The sequence below is a fragment of the Pleurodeles waltl genome, chromosome 8, assembly GCF_031143425.1.
Source record: "Pleurodeles waltl isolate 20211129_DDA chromosome 8, aPleWal1.hap1.20221129, whole genome shotgun sequence".
NCBI lineage: Eukaryota > Metazoa > Chordata > Amphibia > Caudata > Salamandridae > Pleurodeles > Pleurodeles waltl.
The window spans coordinates 833,386,145-833,402,080 of record NC_090447.1 but is presented as its reverse complement, the minus strand read 5'-3'; the positions used below and the strand labels follow the sequence as shown (position 1 = coordinate 833,402,080).

The following is a 15,936-nucleotide window of genomic DNA, read 5'->3' as shown; positions in this document are numbered from 1 at the left end:
GTTAGTCACCTCAGCTCAGGACACCTTAGGGGTTGTCCTGACTGGCCAGTGACTCCTCCTTGTTTTTCTCATTATCTCCTCCGGCCTTGCCGTCAAAAGTGGGGCAGTGGCCGGAGTGGGCGGGCATCTCCACTAGCTGGAATGCCTTGTGGCGCTGTAACAAAGGGGGTGAGACTTTGAGGCTCACCGCCAGGTGTTACAGCTCCTGCAGGGGGCTGTACCACCCAGTACAGGCTTTACTAGCCACAGAGGGACAAAGGCACTCTCCCCATGTGGCCAGCAACATGTCTGGTGTGTGGCAGGCTGGCAAAACTAGTCAGCCCACACTGGAAGTCGGGTATGTTTTCAGGGGGCATTTCACAATAAAATGTACACTGACATCAATGTGCATTTATTGTGCTGAGAAGTTTGATACCAAACTTCCCAGTTTTCAGTGTAGCCATTATGGTGCTGTGGAGTTCGTGTATGACAGACTCCCAGACCATATACTCTTATGGCTACCCTCACTTACAATGTCTAAGATTTTGCTTAGACACTGTAGGGGCATAGTGCTCAGGCACCTATGCCCTCACCTATGGTATAGTGCACCCTGCCTTAGGGCTGTAAGGCCTCCTAGACGGGTGACTTATCTATGCCATGGGCAGTGTGGGGTTGGCATGGCACCCTGAGGGGAGTGCCATGTCGACTTAGTCATTTTCTCCCCACCAGCACACACAAGCTGGCAAGCAGTGTGTCTGTGCTGAGTGAGGGGTCACGAGGGTGGCATAAGACATGCTGCAGCCCTTAGAGACCGTCCCTGGTATCAGGGCCCTTGGTACCAGTTACAAGGGACTTACCTGAATGCCAGGGTGTGCCAATTGTGGAGACAAAGGTACAGGTTAGGGAAAGAACACTGGTGCTGGGGCCTGGTTAGCAGGCCTCAGCACACTTTCAAATCATAACTTGGCATCAGCAAAGGTAAAAAGTCAGGGGTAACCATGCCAAGGAGGCATTTCCTTACAACACTCTTAGGATCATTGTGCATTCTCTGGTGACTTCAGAACTGGACTATGCAAACAGCACCTTCAGATCATTCAGAATCCAGCTGTGCATTTAGTTCTAAAGATTTGTGCGCGTCTATCAGTATGAGTGCCAACTCCAGTAAACAAATTAAATTCTCCAATCTTGCCTGTAGAAAAGTTTAGCCTAAGGGCCTGTGTATCTAAGGAGACGCCGACTTGGGGCCTCCTGCCAGATTAGATCCTTGAGATCTAATAATTTAAGTTTGTTGCAAACTCCGCTTGAGTTACATTTAACCCCTTCTGACGCTACTTTTAGAAGAAAAAAAAACTTGAGGGAGTTTCTTTTTTTTATTTTTGGGTGATAAATGTCTGGATATTAGTTTTGGCTCGATTAACTTATTATAATAGTCATATGCTGCAAGCGCCGGGGTATTTCTTTGGAAGCAGCTGTGTGCTTTATAAACACATTGTATTGTATTTAGGCACCTGAGGAGTAGAATTAATAGAAGGCATGGTCTCCAACACACTTTTCGTGATCCTAGCCTTTAAAGCATTTGTCTTCCTGCTTTGCCCTGTTACTATTCCTAGAGGGAGAAGAGCAGGGTGAGGATGTAGAAATCCTTCTCTTGGAATGTATTTGCATTCTGGAAACAGTACCTAGAAAAGCTGCTCAGCAACACTCTTGAACTTCTCTTGCACCAGCACACTCGGAGGGACAAAAACCATAGAAACTCCCGCCTTTATATTACTAAGTGTGGCCCAAATTATCTATTTAAACTTGCATACTTGTAGCTGAAAGCAAGCACAAGGAAAGTCCTATGAGCATGCCCCAAAATCCCAATCTAGAGGAGTCCATGCATGCGCAGACCATCCAGCAAGATTTAAAAAATGTGCACCATAAGCTGCCCAAATCTTATCTGGCACATGCAGAAGGGGCTTCCTCTATCCCTTCCTACTCTCTGAAGGTCTGAACAACCCCTGACCTAGGTATGTCCTTAACAAAAAGAGGACCTATTGGGTAGGGGCAGAAGGGTGCTACTTGTGTGACCACCCCCTGCGTCCTCCATCAGCAGCCAGTTCTGGTCAGAGGATTCCTCCCTCTGCTTCCTCCACGTTTCACTTCAACAGAGTAGTTCCCCTGTGCCCAGCTCAAGTGGAACCTGGCTGTCGGAAGTGGACCTAAGCCCTGCAGTGGCTCCTACGTCCTGCTTCCTGTCCTGGTCAGCTGGGCTGTGGACAGGAAGTGTTTTTGTGGAGATTGTGTTTTTTTATGTATTTTTTTTTTATGGACAAGCTTTTGCTTGAGAATCTTGAGATGGCCACCGGAGGGAGGGGCTGAGGCATATTCACTTCACTAATCAGTTAAGGCACTAGAATAGCAAAATGGATGGGTTGTTGCACTATAAAACAATATATAATTTGACTTCTCTTTTACAATATATTAACAAATATAATCCCAGTCCATCAACGGGAAATCACTCCAGCCCATCAATGGGAAAACATTCCGCACAAGTGAATCTGACTGATAACGAAACCGGTGAACTGTAGATGCAGATAAGTAATTTCTTTTTAAGTCTATCTTATGGGTTTCTTCTGAGACTTAAATGCCACTTTTTTTTTTTTTGCAGCTGCCAATCTTAAATTAATGATTCCTATATCTGCCTGCCCTACTCTGGAATTTACAGAGAGGCTCACCAGCACAAGCTACAAGGGAGGTGGTTGGCTGCCAGTCGTTCCCAGTAATTTCATGCACTGAGGAGTATTTTGTGGGTCAAGTCTACTACAATGATTTTATCATGTTATTTTCATGAAAGGGAGCAGCGAATGGGGTTTGCATCCATACTGTAAAACATTTTGAATGGCGTTTTTTTCATTCTCTAATTTGTTTCTCTATTTTGCATTTTGAAGTTGGAGTGTTTAATGCAGTTGGTAAGAGCTGGAGCCAGTGTGAACACCAGCACAACACGATTTGCTCAGACTCCTGTCCACATTGCAGCTTTTGGAGGACACCCACAGTGCCTGATCTGGTTGATTCAGTCAGGAGCTAATGTTAACATACAGGTAAAATGCATGCCTATTTCTGCGGCCCAATTGAAGGTGCTGTCCGTGAATGGATCTCAAACGTATGAAGTCTTTTCTTCTTCCTGAAGCAATGGTAGTAAATCGTTAATCCCAATCTTCAGATTATGCCAGGGGACGTTCATATTGTATTGATATTTTGCTCCCATTAACTAACTGAGCAGATTTTAACGTTTCTTAGAAAAAGCATATATTTGTGGAGCATGACTTTGCACCAATGAGGTGTACACATGTAATTAGTATATTATTGGGAGTGTAGTACTATGTACAGTCAGTGGGTAGTCCTGTGTTTAGAAGGGCAGAATGGTGCTTCTTGCAGTAGGGATCCTAACTGGTCACTACTGTGTGGTTATAACAGGAACTGAACTCTAAGGTCCTTTGTAGTAGAGCCACCTCAGATGATATATTTCTGAGATGAAAATAAAAATCTTTGTATTAATTATGACTAGGTCTCCTTCTTCTCATTATTGCAGCGGTCGGAGACCTAATGACATCTGTCCGTCCTTTTTCAGTCTCTTCATGTTAATGTTACAAAACCTTCTTTTGTGGGTCTTTAATTGGTCTACTTCGATATACTCAAATTTAAAGGAAGTCTTTAGGTTTAAAAACATTTAAATGTAAAGATATCAGACACAGTAAAATTTGCCTGCCATTGATCGCTGAGGCTGTACTAGGCATGGCATATTTAATGCACTTCTTTTACCAGAATCGCTGTGTGAAGATTGTAGTTCGTGTTAATGGTGTATATTACTATTTTATTTCCTGTGGTGGCCAAAGAATCAACGCCATTTCCAGTTTTTCTTTGGTGCAAGAAGGGGTTGGTTATTACCTAATTTATATTAAATAATTGTAACACTTGGAAAATGGTTGCAGTGGCAGGTTAATTACCTGGGTCTTGTGTAAGGTGGTGGAAATAATTTGTGTGTTATACTAAACATCCAGATCTCTTCGGAGTCCATATAGTCATCACTTTACATTGGAAATTATCGAGTGACAAGTAGCAGACTGGGTGAATTGAAATCTCATGACTAGAGATTAGTATTGGACGGATCATGTATATCCAGCAGTTTCTAGACTTGTTGAGGTTGTTCCAATGAGGTAAAGAGTAGTAGCACTATTGCCTTAATGCATTATTTAAATGTCAGAACCACAGTTCGGCTGTGTCACTTGGTCAGAATAGTTTTTAAAACTAAATGAAGCCATAGACAATAGGGTACTTTGATGATTAAAAGCAATGTTCGCTGCAGTGTGAATGTGCCATTTGGCACGTCATGCTGCATAAAGCAGGTTTTAAAAGTACTCAGATAAAGAATGGGCATTTGTGTAAGTGTTTTAATGAGCGACTATAGGTGTCACGTGACATAGGTGCATGAAGGGTGTAAGTGAATGTGTGGTTGCTCTGCTAAAGGGGTTAGACCGAGGTGAGTGCTGTCTACTGGAGGGCAAAAGGTGTGCATGCAAATGGAGACTTAACCTTAGAAGATAACAAGTAAGAACTTAAGCCCTGGTTAATTCCTCCCATTTCTGTTTTTCACAGTGACACTACTGATTTCAGCAGTATGAATGATTTTAGTGTGCATGGAGTAAGGGATTGTATATTTTGATAGGGTATTTTTTTTTTTATTACAGTCTCTATTTTGGGGAGGGAGGGGTGGGATTTGTGTTTGACAAAAACTGTTGTTTATCATTTCAGGACTATGTAGGTGAATCACCTATACATAAAGCAGCCCGGTCTGGTAGTAAGGAATGCATAAGTGCTCTTGTGACGCATGGAGCGCAAATCGAGTAAGTTGCCATTATGATTGACCAAAACAGAAGTTAAAATGAGAAGTTATGACATTTTGCAGAATGTGCCCAATAAATGTAGATGGGGCATTTCTGGGAACGTTCTATAATTTGACAGTCATTTTTAGCTGCCTTGCCTACCCCTCCCATGTGGAAAGTTCCTGGAGTGCAGCAGTCACCATTTGATAGCTAAACCGTTTTAGAAGGTGAAACCTTATCTTTTAAATTCACTGTAGTCGAAACAAGTAAGGGGTTTAGCTAAAATATGGAAAACTGTAGTTTATTTCTAAGACTTCAGAAGTCAGGTTCTGTTTACTAAATTGCCCGTTGTTATGCAGAGTAAGAGTCAAACAAAGATTAAAACATGGCTGGGCACAGCTAAGTGGTACGTAAGCGTGGCAGGGTGGTGGTGATCTTTTTTGGGCAAATTGCTGCTAAATGTCCACATTTTGGCAAACCAACATCTTCAAAACAGGACTTATATTTTCAATTCTTGTTTGGTCGTCAATCTTCCCCTGCAACTCACCACCTCGCATGCCACAGCCTCTTCTTGACTCGCAATAATTGTTGTGGAAAAATTATTTTCCCATTCCTACCCTGCTTATTCTCTGTTGTATTGTCTTTAAAGTCCCCACGCCCCGCATGTTCTTACCGGCGACTTTCTCTGTTCTACCTACCTACTTCATTAATCCTTGCTTATATTGTGGTATATTTATGTCTTCCAGTAGGTATTTGCATTTTGTTTCGGCATTAAGTTTCCCAGTCTGAACAATGTTGTTTCTGCCCCACTGTGCAGAATAAAGTATAAAGTTTAGTGCAGATGCTTTTGAATGCTATCCTGCACCCAGGGAATGCTGGCGTGATGTATGTAAACTCAAGAGCACTACACTTTTTCTTGTATTAGTTACTCATAAAAGGCTTTTATGTTTGATCTACCCATTATCCATAGACTGCAGGATGTATTGTGAGGTTGGTGCTGCTTATGCATTGTCCTTCATTGTTTCTTGTGCCAAAAGGTGTAATGTGCGTGTTGCACATTAAGTGTACAATCTTAGCATTATTATCACCACTTACTTTTTTTTCATCCACTTGACTTTCACACATCAACTTTGGCTATTGTATCAAATTGTCATTTACTGTAAGTGGCTTTTTGTCAAGCTTAGTGCTAGATATCAAGGAAACTGGATATGGATTTGAAGATGCGCGTAGCTTGAGCCGATAGTCTTGCTCAGTGTTTTTGTTTTTCATCATTTATTGGTGTTTTTTATTTTTTGTGGTCGGTAGTAGTTCTCTCCTCTGGCTTAATGCCTCCTCAAAATGTGGAGAGACTGCAGAGGTAGTGATGACTTTGGGGGTAAAGGGACCTGTTAGTTTATGGTCTTGTAGAGGAATTGACCTTCTAATGTATGTATAAGCAGTTGATATTGGTTTGCTGAGAAAGCTTCCTGCATTTGGATGGCTTTTCCAGTGGGCTAGTCTGTTCATGCACTTCCCTATAGGAGCTGAATGTCTTTAATTTGTATGTGGGTTGCTTCCTTTTTCCTATATTTTACTGACATTTGCAAGCCAATGTTAATCATTTTTGAGTTTCCCATGAAATTGTGGTGCTTGATTTGATTTCAGCACCAATCTGCAAGTGTTTAACGTAAAGGCAATGTTGTTTTTTTTTCCTTTAGAGATTAAAGCTAGTTTAACCTATTTACTGTTCATGAAATCTTTTGATCGTCATTGCTTTTATTAGGGGCTCAACAAATTTATCTCCATTGGTTTAGTCTTATGTTGCATTAGGTTTTTATCAGTGTGTATTTTTTTTCTTGACCACATTTCCAAAAAATATAGAAATTAAGTACCCAATTGTTTGGTTGTTTGGATGCCTTGTTCTAGACGTTCTCATTCAGTAACTAGTGTTTATTCCGACTTCAGGGTTGCTTCTTTTGCAGATTGTTCCAGCTTTGGTTAGACTTACTTGATGATTTTGAAATCTGCTTCATTTAAACTTGAGTAGTTCCTTAAATGGTTATTTGTTTAATGCAGTTTTACCTTTGTATTATGCCTTTATATCTAAAGTCTTTTTTTTCGTTTGCCTAAAAGCCTGTGGCAGTGAGATTTCATCCTGTGGCAGACGTTTAGTGTACAGATAAATTAATTTAGCTAGGATATTGCAGGTAGTGCATGATGGCATGCCGTCAGTAGTACCTTGTGGAATCTCTTTGAGCGTGGTGTTCATATTTACCAGGCAGGTACAAGTCGTGTTTCACCAATATTCTTCAGTTGTTGAAGTAGAATGTATAGGGTAGTGCTTATTCTATCGGCTAAGCAACCGAATGCAAAATGTTGTAGTTTATTTTCCTTGAACCTATGAATCCAGCCTTCTACACCATATAGACACATACTACTTGGTCACCCCACCAAAGACTTTCAAATCAAACTGTCTTATTCCCCTCCCCCCCCCCCCCCTTTTTTTTTTTTTTTTTGGGCTTCTGAATCTTAGTTGCATGTATCTTGAGTATTGTCATTACTTTGAAATCTCCTCCACTTTTGCATCCTGCAATGACATTTGTACAAAACAATGGTATCCTTTTCCCGTTCATCAGACATGAAAGTAAAACAATTCGATCTACAACAAATTGGTAATCCTTTAGCCTTGTGGCAGCAAAACATTTTTAAAAAATCACGCTGAGGTGTTGGTGCATTTCTGTTGGTCATCTAGCAGCAATTCTCCAAATTAGAATCCTGCTTTGTTTCGTTTTAGTAACCTAAACCTTAAAAACTATCAATTCTCCTGTATTGTTAGTAGCTGTGCACAGTGTCTTTAAAAGCCAAGACTATGTAGGAAAAAAGGTGCAGGCCCTCCCAATGTCCATTGGCAAAAAAGCGTTTCATAGCCCATGTAAAAGGGGGAAGTATGTAGTTCAGGGTTACCTAATGTTGCATCTCCTGCTGTGTTGGACAGCTCAGCTGTTGTTGTCAAGATTATTTAATTTTTATGACTCTGCTTTTTAATTGCTGCACGCAGGTTTGAAGCCATCGGTCGTACCTGAATTTACAGTTGATGATGTTAGACTAGTAGGACCCTATATGTTTGGTGTACTGCTCTTAACTGGAAAGAGTAGAGAGTTGGACACAGCCCACTTAGGACTGGGAACTGCTTCTAAATGCTGTTTGTTTGCATCTTTTTATGTAAGCCGTACTACCCATACGTTAAGCATGTGTAATGGCTCGTGCAGACATGCTAATTCCCTCTGTGCTTGTGAGCACCCCTAATTGGCTGTTGATGGCCTGCCTCAATCTGTAGTGTCCTAGTTATCGGTATGAATTATAAACTTAATTTTGTGTATATCTTTAAAAGATTTATTAGTGAATGGAACTTATCAAGATTTAATTGCTCTATTCATGAGCTGTCAGGAGTGTTTCATACATGTTGAATTTATGGGTTTGTGCTCATTCTGCAGAGATTTGTACTGAACTTTTCTAAATCTTAATCTTTAGAAATCTTATAACCGTTTGAATGACCATAGTAGTGAAACCTATGAACCCTATTAGTAAGTTTTGGATTCATACTGATAACAGACTGCCTCCAAGTAATTGAGGTCTTCATAAGAGTACTGCTGTCAGAAGCACCTCCTATTAGCAAAGAATACATGGAAAATACATATCTGCATGACCTGTGCCCTACATTGTTCCCTTAGCTTTGGCTCTGACAATAGATGCCATAGCCTTGTGGTTTCAAGACAGTTAAGTGCCATAAGCTGCAGCAAGGGGATGTATGTTTGCTCTAAAGGAGCGCAGTATTTATCACCTTTTCTGGTAGTAAGGTACTGTATAGAAAGACTTACAAATCCCCACTCTGAAACTCCCACCCACGAACATGGAGGTAACCCACACCAAGTGCTACTAACCACTGGAAAGAGGAGACAAAAAGCTTGTTCCTCTTAAACAGATTGTCACAGGTTTCCTCCTCTACTCCTCAGACACTGTGTTACACCATAGTGTCTAGTTTACCTCCCAATTTGGGCTTGTGGTTTTCTGGCAGAGAGCATGTCTCTCTTGGACTCAATAATGTTAGAATGTTGCCCCACGAATTAGCCTTATACTCCCTCCCTAGTACTAATTATTATCCCTTGTCTCGCAGCTGGATGGTAGGATTTGGGGGAGGAATTGCACCAGGTAGTAGAACCAGTGTCTTCCTACAGAAGGTTGGTTGGTTCCTGAGTCTTTATCCTCAGATACTCTTATTGATGTTGGATGTAGATGGTGGGTAGTGGGGGTGAGTGAGTAGAAGGCTGCCAAGTCAAAGCCAAGACCTACACCTCAAAAAAGTTCTGATTAGCCCACATTCATAACTGTGCAACAAATGCTGGTGGGAACAAAGGTGTTTAGGAAACTTTGGTACCGACCAAGGTCCATCTTCAAGCCCTCGCTTCATCCCTATCACTATCTCAAGTCTTCAGCCCAAGACTCTGGAATATTTAAAGCTGCCTTTTTTCTATGCAAATCATGAATGATGCACATTGAGTTAAGCTTCTCGTGGCTCCTCATGTCAGCATTTCTGTAGCATCCCCTTCAGTACTGTGGTTAGTCAACAATGGGTCTTATCAGTGCATAAGGTCTGCATGGTATCTCAAAGAAGGTTAACGCTATGGAATAGCTCAGTTGCTTTGAGTGCCAATCAGAGAAAGACACCGATCATTACATGCAAGAGATGGTTCAGTCAGACAGTGGTTCTGCCAACATGAATCCTCTTTCCCTATTGATAAAGTACATCTACAGCCAGTGAATCTGTCGTCCTCACTGCAAGTGCTCCAACTTATTCTATTTCAGGCCTTGGCCTGCCTTGTTACCTTCTTATGGCGGCTCCAGCAGACTGTTGAAATCTGCGGTGACACAGTTGCAGATATTAAGATGACTGAGGAGCTTCACTAGCTTATCTGTCTCCTCTGCCAGATCCTCCCGGGACACCTTTGCCAGTAACTTAGGCATTTCTGCTTTCACTCAGCTTTTGGCTCCTCCTCAAAACATTTGTCCCGTCTTCTTTTTGGTGTCTTCACACAGGGACAAACGGGCCAAAAGTTACAGAAAAAGGGGGCAATATATTACATTGATGGTTTCTCGTTGAATTAAGTGCTGTGCATCTTGGTAAGCAGTGGTCTCTAACTCTGTTTTGGATCAGTTTGCCGCCCTTTTGATGTTCATGAGGCGTATAAGTCTATGTATTGTGTAGCAGAGGAAGTGAGAAGGCAAAAAACTAATGTCCAGGCTACTGATGAGACCAGTCATTCTAAAAGACTAAACAAATGTGGATGTAGTCTTTTGATTTTTGACCAGGAGCAGGAGCTCCAGGATAATTATTGATTTTCCCTCTGGCAATCCGTTTAACCAGTTTTGATCGGTTCAACCTTCTTGCAGATAAAGATCTGCAGCATAACAAATCCGACACTGTCTTTTCCAAATGGCTGACTCCAATCTCTTTGTCGCTGGCCAGGGCTTGGGCCTGGGCCTCCTTCCAGCAGGCTAAGACTTTTCAGTCCTTTAGGTTGGTGCCTTCTTTCATCCCAGGCCTCTGGGCAGTCAGTTTCTTTTATGGGTTTCCACTACTCAGTCTACAAGAAGCTATTTCCAGACAAGATCCATCCCAGTTTTTTCAGTAAGGAGTCTAAGTAGCAGTATTACAGACTTTTTCAGTCCTTTTGTTTCAAAGTTTTCCTTTGACTTCTGAATAATACGTTTTAGCTCGCAATCTTGTTTCAGCACCTCTTGTCCTCCTTGGCTGAAGAGGTGTTACATCTGTGTCTGGTGCTCTTATTGTTATCTGCATGTAATAAATAACCGTATCTGATGTTCGTCTCATTATTGCCTTTTGAATCTTCACCTGCATGCACTGTGCACAAACAATATGTATTGCAGGTCATTTTCCCTTCCTAAAAATGTCATCACACATACTGAAAAAGCAAAAGCTGTAACAGTGACTCTTTCCAGGGCTGTTTATATACCCCTCCCCCTTATTTTCTTCAAGCACTAGAATCTTGACAGTTCATCAATTACAAAATATTGTGGACCTGCCAAAACCTTGTAATTTTGCTCTGGCTGCCAAATGCTGCTTTCTCTCTGGCATGGAATATAACAAAGGGATAGTTACCGGAGAGAGACAGGGCTTTGTAGAAATAGGGTCACCCTAAATGTAACTGTCCTGCTCCTAAGCCTGTAGGGGTTGTATTCACAAAAAAAAACCTGCTTCCCCTCTTGCACCTTCAAAAGAATTACACCCAGATTGAAGTGAAGATTTGTAGCGGTCCTGGGGAAGTACGGGAAGCATTGCCATGTTTGTAATGACTCATGATGAGTTACTCATCACAGATGCTTAGCAATAAACTATTTTGAGAAGCAGTTTCCAGGCCTGTAACTAAGTGGCAGGTTACCCACAGTTTTGAGAACTATGGATTCAGAGTAATGTAGTCTTGTTTAAAAATGAATTTATTATTTTAGGTGCTTACAGTAGTAAAATTAGAGCTGTTTGCCTAACAAAGCACTGGCATCATGAATCATTTTAGGAGCCCAGTGGAATCCTAGGAACCTGTTAATTGCCACCGGATTTTTATAACCAGTAAACTGCTCCTTATCCCTCTTCCATCATCTGTTCGCCATCAACATCACCTCTCATCCAGTACTTCTCCTCTGCAGTTATGAAGTATTACATGAACACTACAATGCGTGTCAGTGTTTTTTCCTTTGGTCCAAAAATAAGCAATTGTTACCTGACCACATATCTGCAACATAACTTTTGGAATTCTTTACACGGTTAATGTAGTGATTGACGTCACATCAGGCCCTGAAACACAGACAGATATCAAATCTAAATTCTGAAATCCTTCTTGTTGGTTATGCAGGACTGGATGATCAAAATTAAGATTGATGCTTTTCCAACATATACATTTAGAATTGTCCATGTGAACCCATTACACTCCCCCCCCCCCCCCCCCTCCAAAAAAAGCATACCCTACTATTCTCACTAATTAAAGGTCCATCTCCTGTCATGTGGCTGCTGCCAAACAGCTTGAAGACTTCTTAAGTAACATATTTGCAGCTCTTTAGAATCCACTTGACTGTTCAGTCAACTTTTAGTTCTGGCCCTAGTAACAAAGCATGTGCTCCTTTTGGCATTCAAATACCTCTAGATTGGAGCTGTATGGACTTAGCACAATGGACTATTAGGTTAAACATGCAGCTATTGAGGAGTCTGGGTACGTCTAGAATCACTTTCTGCATACTTAACACTTCAGCTCTGTTCTCCCTAATTAGCTTCAATTTGATATGCTTATTCCTTTTTTGTCTCATTGAACTGTAGAGTCCATTGGGGTTCTGTCTTGTCACCCTAACTTTTCAATAATCATGTTGAGCCTGTTGCCTAGCTAATCCGCTCTCATGGTCTTGCTTTCTACATCTATGCTGACACTCCTAAGGTTATTATTTGGTTGGGTGTAGGCAGGTTACCTGCAGCTTCTGTCCATCCTTGCATGATACAATATTGTTTAGAAGGAGGGCAAAATTCTTCTATAGCACCTACTGGAGATGAGCTTTTGTGCCTTCCGCTTGTATTTGCTGTGCAATTTAGGAGTCTTTTCCAGCAGCTTTTATCTTTGGGTCCTCTCTTTTTAGACACTGTCTCCAGTTGTACCTTAAGGCTTTTAATATTTTTTTAAAGTCGTTCCATTTCTTAATGGCAGTAGCAGGCATCCAGCTGCCGCACTCATCATTGGCTTGCAGGTAGAGGCTTACCCATCACCCACACCCTTCTTTAATCTTTGCATTGGGTTCACATGAGATTCATTTATTCACAGTCACATTTGCCCCTATATCTCTGCCAGGGGTCAGGTCTTCCATCGCTAACTTTTTGGATTTTCATAAATTCAAGAGTGTGACCTGGTGGCTCTAACTTTTCTTTCTTGGTCCAACTCAATGGAAGTCTTTGTTCACCCATATACCCATTCTTTGCATGATGGCATGTTTAAAAAAAAAAAAACAAAAAAAAACCTATAAAACAAGGCCCCTTAAAGACTGAGGAAAAACCCCAGAAACCTGTTTAACCATCAACTATTTTGCTGTTAAGTTGCTGATCCAGTAGCTGCTGAAATTGGTTTGTGTGGTGCAGTATCTTTCTGATGCCAAATGATCCAGCTTCATATGTCCCCAATCCACTCCCCTTCCCCAAGAATTAGTTCTTAATGGGGTTTAATGTTTTTTCGTTGTGAAAATGAGCAGTCAAAGATTCGGGGGTGTCTGAACTTTGTAATAAAATAAAACTCTAGCCACACTGAACAAACGTGCCTGCACACATGTGAAAATACTCAGTTGGTCTCCTTGCACAAATTTATCCACCTCCGAACCACCCCCCCCCCCCCCCCCTCCCCAATTTAGATTCACCAATTTAATCATTTTGCAGCATTCTGTATGGCATCAATGCGCAGTGACTTCTTTTTTTTTTTCTTCTTGAACTTGGATACATCTTTTCTGTTGCTAATCTGTGTATTATTTCTTCCCTTTGTAAGGGATTTTGTTAATTACCCAGCTTTGGTCAGGCTTCCCTTACTGTAACTTTTAAACCTTTTTCGACTAGCTTTCATCACCATGGTCTTCCTGCTTACACTTTTGAGAAATTGGTGTGGACCCTTTTATGTCTTCCTCACTGCTTGCTTCTTCATTAGTCATTGTAGAACATTCTTCTATTCTCTGTTGAGGATCGTTGTTTCAAATAATGTTGATCCTGCAGTGTGTGAATGTTGCACAGTAAAGCACTACTGTAAAATTATCAAGCCCAAGGCTGGTTTAGTTGCCAACGGCCATTAAATAGTGCCTTACTGGGTTTCATTTTCCCTGCTGTATACAACAGCACTGAAATATAATTAAACCATCTGATAGTCCAGTTAAATCAGTTTATTTGTATGTGTGAAAACCATCCTGTCGCTGATCTTTAACATCATTTAGGCGACAAGTCCACCAGTTGGTAGCAGTCAGAATAGTACAAGAAAGGTAGTTGTGAAAACATAATTCGTTCATCTAGACAGAAACTTTGGAGACCACGAAGAACCTAATTTAATGTTGTATTTTCTTTTCTTCTTTAGCTGGAATGTCTTTTTAGAGGACATCTCTTCTTTGTGCAGTTGAAATGGCGATCAATTTGCACACCTCAGTTTCATCTTCTGTTTTCGTGTGTCCTTTCTTGTTAGTTCTCTACTACTGTTTAGATGTTTATTATGATAATAGAGATTGCACTTGCAGCCTTAGTAGGCAGAGAGCTGCTCTAACAGTAATAAGATGTGCAGATGGCACCATAACCGTACATGAAAATAATTCTTGATTATTTCGTGGCACAGTTACAAAACCTAGGCAATTTTCACCAGCACCAGTGTTATGCTTTTTAAAGTGTTACCATACCTTCAAAAGAATGTCACGTTCTTTGATGAGGTGCTCATATTAAGTCATCAGTGATTCTGTACAACAATGTCTGAGTTTTCCAACACAGCTGACATGCTAACACATTTAAAATTATGCAGTTCTTCTCTTGCATGGTCATGGTATTTGGAGTTATATTTTTATTCTGTAGATAAAACTGATTGGTGACCAATTCCTTTGTCTTGTACGAAAAGAACTGCTGAGATAGCCCTTATGGTCTTATTGAGGATAAAATGTAGCACCACCTAATTCGTGGAGAGTAGTATGATGTACATTTTGCTTTCTCCATTGGGCAAGAACTTGAAATCTAGTTTCTGTTGGAAGCTGCTAACATACGTTGCTGTAATTTGAGGTCTTTTCCTTAAAGCATGGGCTTCCTACTTCGCTATATGTATACCCCTGATTTAATTCCTGAATATGCCCTTGAAGACTATGTAGTAGATGCTCAAATGTATATAGGAAAGATGGATACTTTCAAGTCACTTGATGTTTTATGCAATTTCCCTTAAATATTTGGTAGTGTTTAATGTGCACACTACAAATTAAATGGTCTCTAGGCAGTCAGATTAATTTGATTGAAAAGTATGGTCCAATTGATTCCTGGTTGAAAAGTTTTTTTTTTAGATTGTAAATGTGTATGTGAGCCTTATTTTTATCAGTTTGTTAAATTGAGCACCTCTTTAAAAATGCAATGTTTGTTACTTTTCTCTGTATTCACATTATTAACTTTTTTCTTTTAAGGTTTTTGTAAAAATGCAAGGATATTACAAAATCCACAAAAATGGATGCAGTTTTCACCTAGGAGTGTTGAGTACGAGCTCCTTAGCTTATAATGTTGAATAATATGCTTTTTGTGTTGATCAAATTTATTTACTTGTTTTGATTTTCTTTTTTTTAATGTAAGTATGAGATTTTTTTCGCAGTCTGTAATGTCAAGTTGTGAGCCCCAGTAAAATGAATACTTTAAGATAATGGTTACTGCTTAACCCTTTGGTGTCCGTGTTCTTCATTTGCAAAATAAATGTGATTTCTAAGAAAAGCTACTGAACTCTGTTGTATTGAAGATGATTATTATAGCCTTTATGTTCTGTGGTATGTACTCTTTAGATTTACTACAAAATCTATCTTTCAGGGTAAGACAAGAACTGGTGGAAGATGTAACTACCATTAGGGCTTCTCCATGCCTCACGTTTTAAACAATTTTTAGTTGAAGTTCATAGTTAAATTACTTACTAACTGATGCCAAACAAATGGTATTTCAACATTCAAATCTTTTAAATGGTAACAATCTTCCCTCTTACGTCAACAGAAGGGTGACTTGATGCTAATAAAGTTGCCTTTGCATTCCAGCAAATGTAAAAGTCCAAGACAACTGACAGTTTGAAATATAAAGTCAAAATATCACCCGGCTTCACCTCCCAGAAATGTACACAATCAAATGCAGACAGTCTGAAAACGGGAGACATGCATTATCTTAATTCTGATTTGATGAGCAGGTGGTTTTTCATAAGTGCTCATTTTAAATTAAATTGTTGAATCTGAAATGCAGCATTAAAGAAAAAGGGGAGGTGTGTCCACGTCCCTAGCACATGGCATCAACTGTGCTGATTTCCCCTCAACCTGT

The 15,936-nt window shown here is 40.5% G+C and overlaps 1 protein-coding gene across 1 annotated transcript in view; it reads left to right on the top strand.

The window, feature by feature from the left end:
• Nucleotides 1–15,936, top strand: part of ANKRD10 (ankyrin repeat domain 10) — a 74,724-nt gene that overhangs the window by 9,866 nt on the left and 48,922 nt on the right. The window contains exons 2-3 of the mRNA XM_069205125.1: nucleotides 2,910–3,062; nucleotides 4,774–4,865. Coding sequence (XP_069061226.1) covers nucleotides 2,910–3,062; nucleotides 4,774–4,865 — 245 coding nt within the window. The remainder of the gene's footprint in view (nucleotides 1–2,909; nucleotides 3,063–4,773; nucleotides 4,866–15,936) is intronic.